Here is a 19716-nt window from a genome sequence, read left to right on the forward strand (position 1 = left end):
TCTCACAGGGCTTTGGAATAGTTTGTTTCTAGCAGTCCAAATGGTGAGCCTCACAATCCACAAGGTATCAGGTGGACTACTCAGAAGGGTATCACCTCGGTCGTGGGGAAAAACTTACTCCTCAGGTCAAGTTTTTGATCCTGATCCTAACAGAGCTTAAAAGCAAACCTGAAAGAATCCAACTGTTTCCGAGTCTCTTAATTGCATCCCAGAACAAAGCTCAAGAATATTTACGGGAACACAGAAACACCCAGCGACCAACAAGGTAAAATTCATGATGCTGGCTTCCAATCAACCCTCTGGCCAAGGGAAGGAAGCAGAAAACAAAGAGGCAGGAACAACCCTCAATCTGTCTCAGACATTCTGTGAGTTTTCGGGTTGCCTTCTCTCCCATCATGAGGCTATTATTATTTTCTCCTTTCCACACCAAAGTATTGGTTGACTTAATTACAACGAGCCTCCATTACTGTTGTTATTTTAAAAGACTTTGTGAACAAACGAATCACGAAATGAGAAAACCAAGCAAAAAAGGGAGTAGAATTTTCTGCAGCACTTTAAAATTGATGGTCTCTTTCTCCCTATTTCCTTTGCCTCCTCTTTCTGCTTGCCTCTGAAGAAGTTCTCATTTTCTTAACCTAATCTTTGGCCCTTCCTCCCCCTTCCAGATTGTTTAACTGAACACGGAGTGCATGGCTAGTTTTTGGAGGGAATTTTGTTTTTTGTTTTTGATTTTCACATTGGCAGATTTTAATGTTTCACGCGTACTTCTCAGAAAAGAAGGGGTACTTCTCAATACCCCGTTGTTAGTAGTTCAGTTCCTTTTGTTCTGCCCACTAGCTCACTCCTTGGGTGGGTGGCGGGTAAAGGCTCCCCAGCCCTGCTCTGCTTGCCTGGAAACCACCTGCCCTGCGCTTGGGCAGACAGAACAGCAACTTCAGCTGCACCTGTCCACGCGGCAAACATGTCCTACATCTCCACTTTTCCCTCAGGCGAAATCTCTTTCTGTCATGGAGTGGGGACAGCTACGGTCCCCAGGCTGTTGATGAAGTGAGGGAAAGTGGAGAGGTGTCAGGTGAGCGCGAAGAAAGCAGACGAAGGGAGAGGGAGAAGAGGTACAGGGTCGGAGACCCGCAGATAAAAGGACCGACCACTCAGTAGCGAGAGGGAGATGCGCGAGTAAAGCGACCAGACACCGTGTGGACAAGGGGAGGAGAGAGAGCTGAGGAGGCGCGCGAAGGCTGCACGCCGACGCAGCAGACCCCAGATCGCAAGTGGGGAGCCCGGGTGGAGGGGGTCGGCGGGGCTCGGGAGCGCGGGACGTGTGCGGTCCGAGGACAGACCCGGGACCTCGCGTGGCCCTGCCCGCAGCCGCCCGCGATGGGCGAGGCAAGCCGGGTGTGCTCTGGCTACTACAGCGTCAACCACAGCTTCGTGGAGCCCTTCCAGTGCCCCCGGCGCGGCGAGGCGGCCTCTCTCCTCTACTGCTGCGGCTTCGCGGACCTCAAGTACTGCTGCAGCGAGCCGGGCAGCTACTTCCCCTACAAGCACAGCTACATGTGGAGCCTCAGGTGGGCAGGGCAGGCGGAGAGCGTGCCGGGGTCTGGGGAGGCCACCAGCAGTGCCACACCGGGACCTGCTCAGGTCGCGTCCCTCCGGAAGGACGCGGAGCCTCCGAGGGCGGGTGAGGTCTCTGCAGAGAAACCTCCCCCGGCTCCGAGATGCCCCGGGAGCCGGGACTCGCCCGGCGAGGGTCTGTCTGTGGCAGCCAGAGGTGTGACTCCGCCCGGGGACCCCAGGCGAGGCGCGCGCGAGAGGAGGGCGGGCTCTGCGCCCCGCGCACACCCAGCTGCCCGGCTGGCCCGGCTCAGCTCCCCGCCCGCCTCCCCGGAGCGCACTGGTCTTCACTCTCGCCAGGGACCAGTCCCAAGGAGGCGGCTCTGCTGGCAGAGGCCAGACGCGTAAACTAAGGAGGAGGTTTTAATTCTCTTTATATGTTTGGGCATTTGCTGCATTTGAACAGAAAGCGGGCTCCTATGGGACCCATTTTAAGGCATTAAACAAGGATCAGAGTATTTTAAGTCTCTTTGGAGGGTAAGAATGAATTGGCTGTATTCTCTAAACTACCAAAAAGTTGTGTGTGTGTGTGTGTGTGCGTGCGCGCGCCTTCTCAAGTGACTGGATTTTATAATTTGCCCTTTTCATTCGATCTGCCCCTGATCCCGAACCGAATTGGAGACCCACAGAGAGGTAGAGCTTTAGGTGTTATGATAACACGTTCTGTAGAACATTTCCAGGATACTCCCTTTCTCAAAGCCTGAACCATTTGGCCATTGCTGAAAAGTGATGAGACTTTCTGAAGTGGGGTCTTTCTCACCTCTTTTTCCTATGGAAAATGTACTCATTCCAACTAGATATTTAAGCAGACATTTTTCATTATGAAGTGCTTTCTCCCCTTCCATTCCAAAGGATTGCAAACTTTGAACCTGATTCTTTCATTTTGCCTGGAGAACAAATGTTGTGTCAGGATTATAGGAAAGGACTCCCACACCACCTTAAATTGATGCTTACAAATCAGTTAGCTTATGTTTAGTTGAGAGAGAGAGAGAGAGAGAATGAAAAGGAGGGAGGGAGGGAGGAGGAGGGAGGGAGAGAGAGAGGAGAGACTGCTACTAAGCAGAAGAATATTATTTCTCCCAATCTCCTAAAATAATCCAGAATTTGGCACACATGCCAAGTGTACAGCAAAGAACTTTGTATGTTATTTCCTGAAGCAGTCAAATAACTTTTTTTACATATTGGTGAGCTTCAAAAAAAATCTCAGGAGTGACCGCTTACCAATGAGTTCAACTAACGAAGTTGTATTGTGTCAGAGTGGGGCAAAATCTCAAAATAATAATAATAATAATAATAACTTATCCTTATTATTTGGGGAAGCAGTCCATATGACACTGGCATATTATTTTTCCTTTTGGAAAATAATACCATAACCCAGCACTTAGTCTTTGGAGGTGTTAATAATGGTGGCAGCACCTCCAAAAGAGGCTGGCAACTCCTAAACCAAACTCGATTGAGAAGTGCCTGGGATTCTCAGATTCCTGACTCATTGCAAAGTGACAAGCAGCTATTAATTTTTCCTAAGATTTATGAGGGGACAAAGGAATGAACAGTTTGCTGGGGTCTCCCTTCCGCACTGACGAAATGGACAGTGCACCGCAGTTCCCCAGGAAAATACAAAAATCATTTCAACTGATCGCATCACTTGGCAATGCTAAATAAACCTGGGGGTTTTGTTAGTTTGAGCTCTGAGAACACACTGCGAAGGTAAAAATTTAGAGCTTCATTTCTCTCCTATTCTTTGCTCTCCACCCCTAATTTAAAATAGTTCAACTGGGAAAAATATCCCAGAAGTCACTAGCGTTTGTTCTGAGAGTCTGCAGCTGCTGGAGAAAGGGACAGGTGTGTAAATACTGCTAGGTACGTGAAGTTGCTGAGTAGGATAACTGATGCGTTAATGTGACTAAAGCTTCAGACCTTCTGTCAAGGATTGGAAAGCAAACTGCCATACGGTGCTGTGAGGAAAAAATAATTGGCCCTTTTCTGTCTGGCCCACTCCCATCTTTTCTCCTCTTACAGGTTCCTAACCTCTTAGGCTTTCCTTTGGTAGCCTTTTCAGGACCTAGGAAAGTAATGACTGTTGCTCAGGGTGACACATGAATTCAGTAAGTGTTTGTTGAAATGAATGTTTTAGGAGATTCCTAGAGCTCTATCTTTATCTAGAGGTTCGCATGCATAAAGCAACATTTGTATAAAGTGGAACTGTGACATTGTAACAGTCTGTCAAGATTATGAACAATCTCCTTTTATAACAGAAAGCAGAAAACAGCATGCATTGTTTTTGTTTTTCCTTCAAACTGTTTGGACTGGTTTTTAAATTGTGTACATTAAAAGCCCACAATATATATGTTGAATTTAATTAACCTGACAATTTTATTTTTAAATTGACTAACTTACTCTCTTACTTTGAAGATTTTTTAATAACTAGGTCTCATTTTAGGAATCTTTCCAGATGTGTGGCTTCGTAGAGTTCTCGTGCAGCAGATAATGTTAATTAAGTGGATTATGTTCCCATGTGTCTGTGTAGAGTCCTAACCCTCCCTGACATGTATGGTCTACAAAAGTCAACTCTGGTGCCAACAAGCATGAAAGAGGACTTGCCAGAGCCAGGAGTCTACCCCTTGGAAGAGAGTGCACCATGTGAGGGCAAACTCCATTTTAAGTATCTAACTATATACTGACTCTAGTCACAAAATTACCCAGTCTTCCCTTGTGTGCAGGTATAGGGAAACTGGGCTGACATTAATAAACCAAGCCCAAGAATCTCTGGAAGTCTGATTCCACATCTGCGGCAAAGCAGGCAATCTCTAAATTGCAAGGGTGATGTAGCTCCTTAAAACAGGAATAAGTTGGATGAGCTTAGCCCCTCACTTTCAACTCTGTTCTCCTTGCTCCCAAAGCAGTGACACAGCTAGCATCCCTACTCAAGTTCTCTCTTCCCTCCTTTTTGGTACATGTCAAACTAGTCAGGACCCTAATCTCTGGGAAACAGCAGAAGCCTACAGTCAAGCCTGGAAGATAATGAAGAAAAAGATCATTACTTTTAAATGAGGATGATTTTTCAATTGCTATAAGTGGATCAATCACCGGGAAATTATTATTTACCGCTATTTATGGAACATTTACTACAAGCTAAGTACTCTATTAAACATTTCTAATAAGTGTGCACAACACTATGGGAAATTCAACAGAAGCATCTGGTCTTGAGCAGGTTTAAATCTAATTTTATATACATAAACACACCCACACATACATATGGTTCATGAAAGTAATGTACATTTGCATGTTAGTCTTTGAAGATAATTCTCTTTTTGTCAAGCTCCATTTCCCATGTAAAAATATTAAGTTCACAGGTTTATGTATACTATGTTATTTCTCAAATGATTAGCCTTATAACTGTATCAGAAGGCATTATAACAAATTCAGTGCAGAGAAAATAATATCAGATATACACTTTATTTTTAGAGAAAAGTATAAGGGTTTCTTCCTTGATGCTAGAAGCCATTGGTGTTATGCTCTTTTAGAAAGCAAAAATTCAGACTGAAGGAACTTTCTATGAATTTCATAACTATTGCTTTCCTTTAATTAAACTTCTCTTTTGTAACAGTTGTGGTTTTGTATATTAGTAGACAATATATCTCCCATACATGTCTCCAAATGAAAAGTTCCACATTTCTGGTAAACATTTGCTTCACTACTTTTGTAGAAATAACTATTTTTCTATTAATCTTTTGTTGATGGTCCTGATCTTACCTCCTACAATATATTAATAACAGAGGTATATTTGATTGAGATGTTTTGAACTATCCCTAGAGAATTATGTGAACTTTTACCTGTTATATGAATTCACATGATATTCTATAGTAATATTAACAAATGTGTACACATGTTTAGAGAAAATATAATAAGAGTTTGATGATACAAAGGGGTGAGCTGTAGATTTCAATCATATAATGTTTATACTAAAATATAATTTGGTTATCAATGACTGAAGCAAGAATTAACAATATTTAAGCCTTTTTAGTTCCTATGTAAACCAGTCTGTTTGACAGTCCCAATTTTTCTCTTTTTTCCTCAGCATTGGTGCCCTGACTGGATTGGGGATTGCTGCCCTTGTTTTACTTGCCTTTGTCATCAGCGTCTGTGTCCTTTGCTATTTATTTCTGTACACAAAGCCTCAAAGATTAGACAATGGCCTTAAACTTCAACACCTAGAGGCTTCTTCCACTCAAGAAGGTAATCAGTATCCATTACTTGTGGCTAATTACCTGTCTGTTCAAAAAAATAACCTGTACCTGGGTAAGAGATCATAGTGTCAATGAATGCTTTTAAAAAAGTCAATTCATTATGCACCTTTATAAAAATTCACATTAAATTGGCCTTAGAGAAAATTGTGCCCAAGGAAATATAGTGGCAGGGTGTAAATTGTAAATGTGCTTGTGAAAAATAATACATTGATCCAATATATCCACTTTAATATATTTATATATCTCTCAGTTATAGAGGTTTTATACTCTTGGAATTTTTAAATTTTGTTTTTGATGGAGCCAAAGAAGTCCAATAAATAGAGGAACAAAGTATCTGATCATTAATTCTCAGCATTGCACTATTCCAGATGGGTTAGTCAGTGGTCAGTTAAGCATTTACTTGCCTTTACTTGCCTGTACACGTATGGTGTACAGAATTTGGAGTAGGCATATAAAATAATTCGGAGGCATATAAAAGAAATAGAAAAATAAATTAAAGACCGTCTCTATTCTTAAATAGATTAGGAACTAGTTAAGTTATAGTGGTGTGTGTAGCGTGACTACAAAGTAGAAAGAAATTTTTATGCATGAAATTGGGTCTCATTGTTATGTAAGTATAAAGTGCTACATAAATGCTAATTGCTAGCATTAAGAAACTCAGAATTGTTAAAATTTTGTGAATTTAAATTTCTATTGTATTTAAAAAGCAGTAATCATGAATTTTATTTTACATATATATTTAGAATATATTTTAATAAAAATTTAGAATATATATAGAATATATACCAGGGATGCCAAAAAATGTATACGCATGACTTACATTCTTTGTTATCGGTATATATCGAGTATTAAAATTTTAATACAGTTTTTCCTTTCTTAAAATGTGTATATATATTTTGGCACCCTCTGTATCTTAGAATATATACAATATATGTAGAATATATATATTTAGAATAAGACACAAATGCTCACTAACTTCCATTTAAAAAGTAAATGAACCACAATTGGACTAAGAACAACGGCTTGACTCGAAGTTGGGGGGAAGGGGGGTAGGGGAAAAAAAGTAAATGAAAACCGTTATTTTTAAAAATTGAGAAAATTATCTGCCCATATGCTCTATTTCAATCAAATCCTGAAACTTGTATTTATGGAACACATGCTCTGCGACCTTATCAAATACACCGCTACTGCATGATGGCATTAGCTGGGGTCTTCTCTGTACAGGAGAGAGCTCTCTCAGAGGGTATCCTGTGTCACAGAGCCAGAGGCCAAGATCCCTTTGGAGCTCTCCTTCTGAAGTTTGGAGATTGCATGGCCGAAATGATAGGTTGTTAGCCTAATTTAGTCCAATGGCTTAGACCCAATTTCTCCACAGGCAAAATGAAGCAGTGGATTAGTGATCATGAAATAACCAGATTGTAAAACCAATTTTTGTCTCAATTGCTTAGATAATTTAAGGTAGCAGTTCTTAAATTTTACTGTGTATAAGAATCACCTAGGGAACTTGCTAAAACTGCAAACTGGACTGTGCCTTTAAAAAAATAAGAGGTCCTCTTCCTACTCCGTCCTTGCTCCCCTGCTGTGTGTTTTCCACAGAACAGCCAGAGTGAGCGTGTTAAAACCAAAGTCAGGTCATGTCACTCCTCTGCTCAAAACCCTAATCACATCCCATCTCTCTCAGTAGATATGGCATCGTAACTGTGATCCACCAGGGCTTCTGTGCCCTCTCCACCCTTATTTCTCTCATCCCCATATGTCCAGCCACACTGGCCATTGGGCTGTTTCTGGAAATTCCTGCCTCAGGGCCTTTGTACATGCCGTTACCACCGTCTAGACTGCTTTTCTTTTAGATACCTGTATGGTTTGCACTTTCACTTTCTTTGAATCTTTACTAAACGTCACCCTCCCAGGCAGTTCTTCTTTGGTCACTCTATCTGCATTTTTAACTCCCCTTCAACCTTTCACACTGCCTCCCTGCTTTATTTTTCTCCTAAGCATTTTACCACTCATATACTATATAGAGAGGGTGTCCAAAAAATGTATACGCATTTTAAGAAAGGAAAAACATTGTATTAGAATTGTAATACTCAGTATATACCGATAACAAAAGATGAATACAAGTCATGTGTATACATTTTTTTTGGCATTCTGGGTATAACTTATCTACTCTCTAACTTTTTCTCCACTCCAACTAGAAAGGAACAGGAAAGCAGCAATTTTTGTTCTTGTTTGCTCACTATTGTATTGCTAGTGCCTTAGAACACCTAACTGAATGTTTGTTTGCCGAATGAATCGAATGGGATAGCACTGCACCTGTATTGTAGGTGATCAAAGGATTGTTTCTTATCACCATGATAGTCATCAAACATTCATCGAGTGCCTCCTCTATACAATGCACTGTGCTAAATAAAAAGTGGTTATTCCCTGGTTTATCTCAGGGACTGCTCCAAATATTATTTCATGTTGGCTCTGAGAACCCAGCAACCAGAAGACCCCAGCTAATGCCATCATGCAGTAGCGGTGTATTTGATAAGGTCGCAGAGCCTGTGTTCCATAAATACAAGTTTCAGGATTTGATTGAAATAGAGCATATGGGTTAACCCTAATCTAATGCTGGAATTAGTTGGCTTGTTAATTCAAGTCTTGTAGTCTTATTGCTGTTTAGCTAAGGAGATCCATTAACGTACTTCCTAAGTAGTTAGATGAGGCTGCTTTCTTGCAATGAAATGTCCCCACTCTGCCCCTCTCAGAAACATTGTGTATAAGTCAGCAAATGAATTCAATACACCTTTCCTGAGGGCTTGCATTGGCAAAGCAGGATTTTATATGATCACTGCCTTCCTGCTGCTTTCAAATGAGGTGATTTTGGGGCCTTGGGTTGATTTTAACCAAATCAGACATAGCGGAGAGCCCAAAACAAAATAGGTAAACCAAATGTCACTGGAATAGTCAGAGAAAATGGTTTATATTTGAAAGCGCCCCTTTGAAGTGATAAAAACCATCGCTGTACCATTGTTAAATATGCTACTACTACAATGAGTCTCCCATCTAGGAATAGATGCCAGTGTTCTAACTATTGAGAAAACAGATCTACTCCATTTAAGGAATGCCTTCAAGATCAAGAACATGCTAAAATGTTTGCATAATAATCAAGTAAACATATATCAGAGGAAAACTGGTTTTACCAGTTACCACTCCTTTCTTTCAAAACTTTCTGTTCTTAAGAGTCAATCTCCCATTATTTTAAATTAGTTTTTATAATTGAGACTGCTTTCATTACAGGCAATTGGAATGACCTCAAGGGAAATAAATGTGTTTTTGTGCACATACGAAAACTGGCTTAGGACACTGGACTTCGTTGCTATAAATGACAATAAGTTTAAAATAGTCTAATCTTAAACCATTTTGCCAAGATTTTTCATTCATGTGTCGTTATTCTATTGGGTTTCATTCTTTTTTAATGTATATAATTTAAGGCTTTATACATTCTGAGTTGATCCTGAAAGAAGCAGGTCTCTGGTAGTGACTGTAGAGTTGAAGTGGACTCCTCCGGGGCTCACTTTGTGGAGAGGTCCTCTTGCTCAGCAATCAATTGGCCTTTAAATTGTGTGCCATAATTATTTTCTTGAATTATGCATGTTTCAAATGCCAATGTTTAGAAGAACACCACGGCTTATAAATTGTACTATATAGGACGGAAAGTTCTGGGCAGAAGATGGCTGTGTGAAGGGCATCTTTCTGAGGATGAGGGCTTAGCAAGATGTAGAAGAATGACTGGCTAACAGAGGAGCAATGACAGAAGTGAATGCCTTAGATCCCTGCTTCTCAAACATTTCCACTGGAGAATCCTTCAAGGTAGAGAAGAAAGGAACGCGTGCCTCCAGAATTCCAAGGCCTTGAGTGAAAAGGCCTACCTTACGTCTTGTGAGCTTTAAATTACTTGAAGTCACCTACTTTATTTTTTAAATGTATGGGAATTTTCTATAATGACTTATGTGACTTCTCCTCCCAATATTTGTGTAAAATAGAGGCTCCAGGAAGTAAAGCATATTCATCCTGTGGTTTGAAGTATCCACTGACAGACACCCTGCAGTTGAGGAGAGGGGTAGAGATTCAAGGAGAGAAGGGTTCTTAACAGCAGAGTTTATCGGTGACATTTAGAAGGGCAGATTTTAGCAGAGCTGCCTGTGCAGATAAATAGTACAGTTGCATGGGAATAATAGACAACTCCAAGCCTGTAGTTAGTAGTTTCTTTTGTAAAGGCAGGTGATATAAATGAAAAAGCGTAAGCAAATCAGCAGTAAGACACAGTTGTCTAGGAGAAAAACATAAATTATATATGGAATACTGAGAAAAAAAGCAAGTTGAAGATCATATTGTTTATTCTGCCTGTCAGCAAACCAGGACTTGAAATGGCTCAGAATGGTCTGCTATATTTCTTCTTCTTAAAGGACAGCCCCATTAAAAACAAAAACAAAAACTTTCTTTCAATTCACTTTCATTGTAGGAAAATGAGAGTATATAGAGAAAAAATCAAATAACAGCATCCATGATCCCATCACACAGAGATAATAGGTATTATAATAGATATTAACATCATAGCGAATAGCCATGGATTTTTTTTCTATGCATCTATGGATATATATATATCAATTGGCCTTTAAATTTTGTGCAATTGTGTGTGTATATATAACAAAATGGGGGGAAAATGATTTTTATAACATGCCTTTTTTTTCAGAGAACAATATTGATATCTTTGTATGCCAATAAATAAATACCTTTGCCATCATTTTTAATTGTTCCATTTTATTATCTTGATGGAATTCTGAGTTTTTGTTCTTTTATTTTGATACTTTGCACTTCCAGAACAGTTGCAAGTATAGAGAAGGTTGAATTCCTTTTCTCAGACTTACTAATAGTTAATATTTTGTCTCATTTTCTTCATCATTGACTTTCTCTCTATGAATATTTTCTGAACCATTTGAAAATAATTTGCAGATATCATGCCTTTAACCATAAATATTTCAGTACATAGTTCCTAGGAACAAGGATTTTTTTTTCTTACATAATTACAGTGTAATTATCAAAGTCAGAAAATGGAACATTGATACAGTAATATTATCTAATCTGCAGTTCATATTCAAATTTTGCCAATATCTTTAATAGCTTTTCTTTTTCTTATCTAGGAGCTAGTCCAGAATTACATCTTGTAATTAGTTCTCGTATTTCTTAACTGTCCTTCAAGCCTCAGCCTTTCTTTGTCTTTCATGATCTTGGCTTTTTTGAAAAGTAAAAGCCAGTTATTTTATACAGTATCCTTCAGTTGAAGTTTGTCTGATATTTTCTCATGATTGGAAAGAGATTATAGATTTTGACAGGAACATCACAGAAGTTATATTCTCAGGGCATCATATCAGAAGCTCATAATATTGGTTTGTCCCATTATTAGTGATATTGACTTGGATTCTCTGAAGATTTTATTTGCTGGATTAATCTATTGCAAAGTGACTATTTTTCCTTTTGTACTTACTAAGCAATATGTGGGGAGGTACGCTGAAACTATGAAAATATCCTGTTCCTCCTCAAACTTGTACTCACCCATTAATGGTTAACGGATTTTTTTTTCATTCAAATTTCAAAATAACTTCAGAATTATTACGATACTTGTAAAGTGATGATTTTTCTAACCTCATAATTTCTTCAACATTTATTAGTTATTATTCATCTATGGGAAGAGCTTTCCCTCCTGCCCTATTTATTTACCTATTCATTCATTTATTAATATCAATACGGACTTGGATTCTTTATTCTAAAATATTCTACTAGTATCATTACTTATTGTGATCCTTGAATTATCTCAGATTAGCCTGTGGGAGCACTTTAAATCAGCCCGTGTCCTTTTAAAATGTGTCCATCATTATTTGAGCACTTTTTTGCAGTCACAGATGTTCCAGAGCATCCTGTACCTTCCCTGTTCCAGCCCTGGAATCTGCCACTTCTCCAAGAAGCCTGGTTCATTTTAGTTGTGAATGGTGTTTAGAAACCAAAGTCCGAGTATACTATATCTTATTAAATCATTGACTTTGATCTAGCTTCCATTTTTTTTCTATTACACACATACATTGAACATTTAAGTATTTTCTTTGCATAAATATGTGGCAGTGGAATTGTTGACCAAAGGATGGGTACATATTAAAGGCTTTGGGTACAAGTTGCTAACTGTAGTCCAGAAACATACTATTTCATGGGTATTATTACTTCAAAAGGTATCGAGTTTTACTAAGTTCATTGAAAGAAACAATGCAGTATTTTATCTTATCTAATTAGGAGTGAAAGTGGACATTTTAAAGTTTGTCATTTCTTTTGGGGCATATTGTTACTCATATCTTATACACACTTTTCTATGGGAGTGCTCATTTTTCATTGCTTTGTAGGAACTTTCCATACAGCAACTAAACTCTTTTTCACATATATTGCAAATGTTTTTCAGTTATTTCCTTTTTAATTTTGTATGTGACAATTTTTTCAATTTCAGTTTCTCCTTTTGTGATTTCTTCCTTTAGTTTTATACTTTGAAAGTTCTCACCTCACTATAAGATATAAATATATTCACCTATATTTTCTTCTAATTCATTTATTCATTAATTTTTAACATTTAAATCTTCCATAATCCTGAAATTTTAATTTTGGTGGAAAAAGTGAAGCATGGATCTGCCTTTATTTTTATTTTGCAAAAGCTGAGACTATTGTCCAAATATTTATTGAATAATCCATCTTTCTCTTGCCAATTTAAAATGTCACCTTTGTCATAAACTAAATTCTAATATATACTAGTGTCTGTTTTTAGATTTTCTGTTCTGTTAAATTTATCAGTTTAGTAAGCTAGTAATATACTTTCCAAAACTTTTTATTTTGAAAGTTTCAGATTTACAGAAAAGTTGCAAAAATAGCACAAAGAATTATTGAATACTCTTCACTTAGAATCCCCAAATATTAATATTTCACCATGTTTGCTTTATCATTTTCTCTATTTTTAAAGATTTTTACTTTAAAAAATATATAGCTCACCTACACTATATCAGGTGTACACCAGAGTTGTTCAACATTTATAGCCCTAAAGAAGTGATCACCATGACTAAGTCCAGCAACCATCTGACACCACCCTATGCTATTAGACTATTATTAACTATACGCCCCATGCTGCATGTTACATCTCAGATTTGAACCTCTTATTCCCCTTCACCTTTTCCCCCTTTAAAAATTCTGAATTACAGTTAACATACAATATTATTTTGTATTAATTTCAGGTGTACAGCATAGTGGTTAGACATTTGCATCATTTAAGAAGTGATTCCCCAGACTAGTCTAGTACCCGCCTGGCACTATACATAGTTATTACCATATTATTGACTATATTCCCTATGCTGTACTTTACATCCCCATGACTATTTTGTAACTACCAATTTGTACTTCTTAAGCCCTTTACCTTATTTACTTTTAAAATTATTGTAGCTATATAGTTTTTAATATCTGATTAGGCAAGACTTTTCCTCCCTCCCATTATGCTTCTTTTTCAGTTTCTGGGCTACTTTTGTAAGGGTCAGGTTTCCAAATAAACATATGAATCACAATGTCAAATTTTTATTTTGTACTCGATTTATAGATAACTTTGGGAGCTATTTTTTTAGTAGGCTTAATACCTCCTTCTGCTTAAGATTCATTAATTAGGCTGCCAAATTATTTCATAACACCATTCTTTGTTTCAGAAAGGCTTTAAGAATTCATTAAGATATTAGGAGAGGACCAGGCAATTTGAGCTCAGTGGCAGAAAAGGCCACTTGTATCTCCTGAAGGGAACTTTCTACTTAAAATAATGAGCCTGGACCGTCCCCTGACTGTTTTGTTCCTAGAATGTAGAAAGTCACATTGCACAGCAGAGGTCCTGCTCCATTTAGCGTCTTTGAGTCCTCCTCAGGGTACAGGGTTAGGCAATTCTAGCAGACGCTGGAACCAACAAGAAAAATAGAAGCTAGTTTCTCGTGAAAACTCATTTAAAGGACTTAAAGTAACAGCTAAATCCCTTTGTTAGTTATGTGAGTCATCAATGTTTGGAAAAATTGAACAATGCTGAATAAGAAAAAAATGCCAATTGTGGAAAAAATAGGATAGGAAAAACATTTGTGGATAGAACTGCGTTCAGTAATTGATAGACAGGCAAAGCAAAAAGGCAAGTCTAAGATTCAAACTTTCACAATAAATTTTTAACTATATTTACGTAAGAGACCTGTGCATCCCTGAGGGGATGGCAAGGTATTGAAAAGGGAAAAGGTGAGCCCATCAGTAGGTTATAGACCTACTTATTTCATAATAGTGTTATGAAATAATTTTGTTCACCTCACTATTTACTTCAGATTCAGTCCTGTGTTTCATATTAAATTTGAAGGGAAAATGTCCTCTTGCAAAAAAAAAACAACCCAAATCCTTTCACGATATAAAGATTGCTTGTTTCCACTACGAAGAACTGTGGGATGAATGGGATGTGTAGATTTTCTACTAAATGATAACATAAGCCAGCCGATTAGTAATTAGAAGCTGCTGTAGTTCTGCAGAATGGTTACACAGAAGCCAGGATATAGGCAGGCAGTGGCAGAAAAGCTTAAGTACAATTATGCCAGACAGCCAGGAGATGAAGACCGACAGAGGTCCTCAGTAGGTGGTTTTTTTTTTTGTTTTTTTTTTTTTTGGTATTTCGAAATGGCAGGCAAGAGCAGAGTTCATAGACGAGCTATAGAATAAATGGATCCCTGAGGAATGGTTTTGAAAATGAATGTAAAATTTAGCTCATCAGAAAAAATATATTGGCCGAATTTGTGATGAGGATAGATGGAAAGATCTTACTTGATGAATGATTTAAATGATGAATTGGATTTAAATAATGGAAGAGTCTAAAGCTTTAATTTAAATGCCAGTCTGAGAAATATAGGATTAAAGGACGGTTGAGATTTTCATATGAGCAGCCCCCCCACCCCACAGCACCCCCGAAGAATGAAAATGGGAAGTGAGCAGCAGAAAGAGCAACTATTGTCAACCCAGGAAAGCACAGTAATGTCGAATCTTTGCAATCTGCACTCAGGTAAAGAAAAGGCCTTCCGTGGGAGCTCAATGGAATGAGAGATTTCTTATTTTAAATCGAATCCAAATTGTAACCCAGTGACAGAAAAGAGGCAGCTGGTTTTATCTGTACTTTGTCAGTTAAGAAATTAGCTTTTATTTATGAAAGCAAAACTTGGAAAAGCTCAGGTTCCTGCTGCTTTACCTCCTTTCTCTTTTAAAATCCTTCCAAATGGATGCTGTTAGCTGGACTCCTGTTAGCACTACAGCTCCACTCATTGCACTTCACTTGTTTTTCCATAGGTCCCATTACTCTTACTCACCAGAGGGATATACATTGAAAACACCTTTGCATTTGTATTAGCCACAGGAAGAAAGTGAACATCATGGGTGTTAACTCGCTAATCAAAGCTCTTGCTTCAAATGATGTCAGTATTGTGTTTAACAAATCTCTTGTTTGTATAGTAAACTGGTTTTGTTAGGGGAACTGCCTTGCTTAAGAGGCCAATCTAAGAAATGATCTTTGTACCTACACAGTTCAGAAGGACCCAGTAGCCAAGGAAACAATGAGTCAGGGATGGAGAATGGGGATCTTGACACATCCTAGATGAAGAAAAATCTGTAATATTGGATGGAATGTACTTTGCGAGCCTTTAAATCTCAGAGGGCAGTAGATAGGTTAGAAAACTCTTTCAGTTGTTGCCAGAAAAATGCATAATGGAAACTAGATCTGTCAGAAAGGAGATGACAGAGAGAACCCCAAACTAAGTTGGGAAATAACTGCCTGAGTTTATTTACCATAAAAAAGAGAAAACAATGAAAACAGAATGTGACATGGTAGATTAAAAACACCTTGAAATGATTAAAATATTGAGAATTTGAGTATGTGAAAAGGAAACATGAAGGGCTTGAATTAAACATTACTTTTCGGACTTCCAGGAATTCTAATAAAATATTCAAAATTTAGATGTTTAAAGAAATGTTTATGTAAGGTACAAATTCTACCCAGATAATAAGAACTAATGCACATTTTATATCCTTGATCTGTAACCTTTACCTGCTATGATATTGAAGAGTACAAACAATACTAAACAAATGAAAAATAAATCTACATTTTGTTTTTCAAATATTATATGAGGAAAATAGTATCGAGCACTCATATAGATATCCCATTACTTAAGTATTTGGTAGTTAAATTTGAATCAAATACATTTTTTTAAGGAGTCTACTTTGCAAATAATCATCAAAAACTTATCAGATTATCAAATTTTCATGTCGACTTTCCCTACTACATTTATTTTAAACAGCTTTGCTTGGTGATTGGGCACAGGGCTAGAAAATGGTGTGCCTTCAACAAATTAACTTTTAAAAATCAAATTATATGGTTGAAACGTGATTGGATGTTTAGAAGTAGAACATTATCTTACCATCAAAAAAGTTCTCTAACCTTGTGCACTGTGGACTCATATTTATATATAGGTGAATGAGATTGTGATACAAATATGTTCTTTTTAAAAATTATATCTACATGGATGATGGCAAAGCCTTAAGAGTGTTGCAAATTATGAGTGGCTTTAGTATAGCTTTGTTCACTTTGTGCATAGGGACAGTTACACTGTTATTAAGCAACCCAGAAATTGTTATCTTCTTATTAAATGTGTAGTTCCCTCCACGGAAGCATGGAGAAAGAAAGGTAAGCATGGAAATAAAAGACTTCTGTTACTGAGTATTTCCCCCATTTAACTTCCAGGAGCAAATGCTTAAAGACAAATTTGAAATGATTCAATTCCCAATCATCTACATAGTATTTTCTGGACATCATGTTTTCAATATCACTACAAAGTTTTTTTTAAGTAAAATTTTATGTCATAATTTCACATAATTATTTCATTTTGTTCCGTGTATTTGCAGGCAACTCAAATAAGAAGACCAAAGCCCCCAATTCAAATTCAACAAATGAAACATCCTATGAAGCTGATGATGTAATTCAAGAAAAAACAATGGATACAACACAAATCAACATTGTGTATTATTAAAAATCCTGTGTTGTAAAAGCTCACTGGAGAGATGGAACAATAAAAATAAAGAATGCATTTGAAACACTTTGTAATAATACTTTTCAAAAATTCGCCACTCACAAAGCAAGACATTTTTTATCATTCAATTAATTTATTAAACACCTAAGGTTCTGATAGCTTTTCATGTACATAAGTTTACTTTTATTTACTAATTAAGACGTGTGTACATTACACGAAATTATCCTAATACTTCAGGAGAAATTAAAAGATTTTTTTGTATTCTTATTTATTATTTATTTTTCAATTACAGTTGACATTCAATATTATTTTATATTAGTTTCAGGTGTACAACATAGTGGTTAGACACTTATATAATTTATGAAGCGATCCCCCCGATTAGTCAAAAAATTTATAACACAGACAAGCAAACCTATCTCAGTGAGGAACAATGAGGAATTTATGTCATATTACCAGCATTTCACAATTTTTTGGTACTTAGAGGCAGTTATTTTTATAAGAGATGGTTCCTGGATAGGTAGATATCCGGGGGAATGGTCTTATAAACTAGAGGTGGCATGTTGTTAAGTCTTTTAGATTTCAACCCATGCCTTTTTTAGAGGATTTGCTGGGCACACAAACAACATATTGCCTTTATAAAAGCTAACATTCAATAACAAAATGCATCACAATGTATAATCAGCATAATAAATATTTTCTGCATACCAAGGGATAACCATAACAAAAATCCTTTAGTCATAAAGTTCCTAAGGAAGTTCTACAATAAAAGTTATCAAAACAAGTTCTCTTATCCCACCTAAGGCTATTGTAGTAATATCATTCAGACATCTAGAAATAAAACTACAGTTTCTGCAAATTATAATTGTCTTAAAAGATTTTTCTTTTAAGTATGATTTCTAGTATAAGAACACAGATGTGATTTTATAATGGAATTTAATAGGAAAAAAGGATTAATTTTAAACTGGCTCTGCTGAACACACCTACTGTGTTGTGCAAAGTTTCTATAGTTGGAAGACTAGCCTTTCAACATGTGATGAATACAGCTCCTCTGGTTTGATAGGGGGAAAAAAGGAACGCCTTTTTGCTCTCAGGCACGCAAAGCTCAGGGTTAGAAACATTTGATCATTAGGTTGTGAAAATTTCTACCAAGAACTGAAGATACCTTCTAAACCAGCACTGCTTGGTAGAAGTTTCTGAGAAGACAGAAATGTTTCCATACATGCACCGTCTGGCAGGACAGCCACTAGCCACATGAGACTACTGGGCACTTGAAACGTGACCAGTTCAACTGAAGAAATGCATTTTATTTATGTAATTAATTTAAATAGCCACATGTGGCTATATCGACAAAGTTCTAGATCATTATTGCAACATCCTACTGCCAGTGTTAGATTTCGCATTCAAAAAGAACACAATTTTGCCAATGATTTAAGATGAAAATTGCTTAGAGTACATGTGAAGTTTGAAAGTTAAAACGTTACCATTAGAAAAATGACATTTTATAATAGTCACAAAAGCAAAGAATTCTCATTCATTTTTGTGAAATTACATAAAATCATTTGTGGTACGTTTTGCTCTTTTATCTAGCTTGATTTTTAAAATCCGAGAAAAATCAGCTATCTTGATCCACAGACATTAACAATTACATTACTAATTAGATGTCGCCTCAGGTGAAAGTCTGGGCTGAGAAAGTTTAGGAAAGGCACTGGCATAGCTGTACGTTTGTTGCTCAAGAGCAAGGGCAGATGCCATAAATGCCACAAGGAGCAAGAAACTGGAGACTCAGGGCAACCAAATGCTCATGGTCCCGAGACCTCCTCACCTGTGGGCCATGCATGGGGCCAGGCCTGGCTGGATGCATCGCGGTCGCGCTCTGGGGGAGGCACCCCAATTCTCTGGCACTCTGCACGTTTTGAGAGGAGTTGGGAGAAGAGAATTGAGGTCAGAAGACCCTGGATTCTGCAAGTGGGATTCTCATCATGCTGGCATAAGAATCTACGGCTCTTGGATGCCAACTGCCCAAGAAGACTGAACCCCACCACTACCAGTAGTAGCAGCCGGAGTCCTTGAAGCACTCCCAGCCACAGCAGGTTACCTGAAGGACAGCCATAGGCTCATCCGGTACAAACTGGCATGTGTCTCTGTAACTTTGAGGTTTCACAGACTGAGACAAAATGTTAAAAGCAAGAAGCCTTACCAAATTACCACAGTCTGTACACTGAAAAATATTTTTAAATGAGTTATTTGGACCTAACAAATGCTAACAGTGACCAAATTGTCAGTCAAAAATAATCTAAAATAAAATTAGAAACAAAACACATTTCTGGTCATAATCAGATCTCAGAAAAGTCGGTCTAGAAGAAGAGTACAAATAATAAAGCATAAGACATGCAGATTCAAATTATTTTCTACGTGGCCTTCTAATGACAGCAATTTCATCTTTTAAAACTTGTGGAATTGAATTATGAAATGGATGAAACCAAACCCCAACACAAATTGTTTCCTTAAAACTCTCTCATGACGTCTCACTCACTGTTTACAGATTCAAGTCCAAACTCCCAAACATGGAACGTAAGACCTCCTTCTTTTGTTCCTGAGAACCTAGACTGATAGTTTCAATTCTTACCACTTCCTGCCTTACATATTGCATGTAATTCTTGACACACACAAAAACCCCCGAGTTTTCCTACTGTGGTCTTTGTGCACAG

At 37.6% G+C, this 19716-nt stretch overlaps 2 protein-coding genes across 2 annotated transcripts in view; one reads left to right on the top strand and one right to left on the bottom strand.

Annotated features, from left to right (window-relative positions):
- Positions 1–19716, bottom strand: part of SREK1IP1 (SREK1 interacting protein 1) — a 211445-nt gene that overhangs the window by 32136 nt on the left and 159593 nt on the right. The window lies entirely within an intron of this gene.
- SHISAL2B (shisa like 2B) lies at positions 1084–17058 on the top strand. Its single transcript, XM_019743848.3, has 3 exons — positions 1084–1568; positions 5693–5850; positions 16884–17058. Exons 1-3 carry the CDS (start codon positions 1378–1380, stop codon positions 17006–17008), a joined length of 474 nt encoding a protein of 157 aa, XP_019599407.1. The 5' UTR covers positions 1084–1377; the 3' UTR covers positions 17009–17058.

This window comes from Rhinolophus sinicus, chromosome 3 (genome assembly GCF_057876585.1).
Source record: "Rhinolophus sinicus isolate RSI-liver-muscle chromosome 3, RSI-T2T, whole genome shotgun sequence".
In the NCBI taxonomy this organism is placed as follows: Eukaryota; Metazoa; Chordata; class Mammalia; order Chiroptera; family Rhinolophidae; genus Rhinolophus; species Rhinolophus sinicus.

Excerpts from the sequence above, each read along its gene's own strand:
- SHISAL2B (XM_019743848.3), top strand. The coding sequence starts at position 1,378 with ATGGGCGAGGCAAGCCGGGTGTGCTCTGGCTACTACAGCGTCAACCAC. Across the intron at positions 1,569-5,692 it reads AGCTACATGTGGAGCCTCAG|CATTGGTGCCCTGACTGGAT; the intron begins GTGGGCAGGGCA and ends TTTTTTCCTCAG. Across the intron at positions 5,851-16,883 it reads GGCTTCTTCCACTCAAGAAG|GCAACTCAAATAAGAAGACC; the intron begins GTAATCAGTATC and ends GTGTATTTGCAG.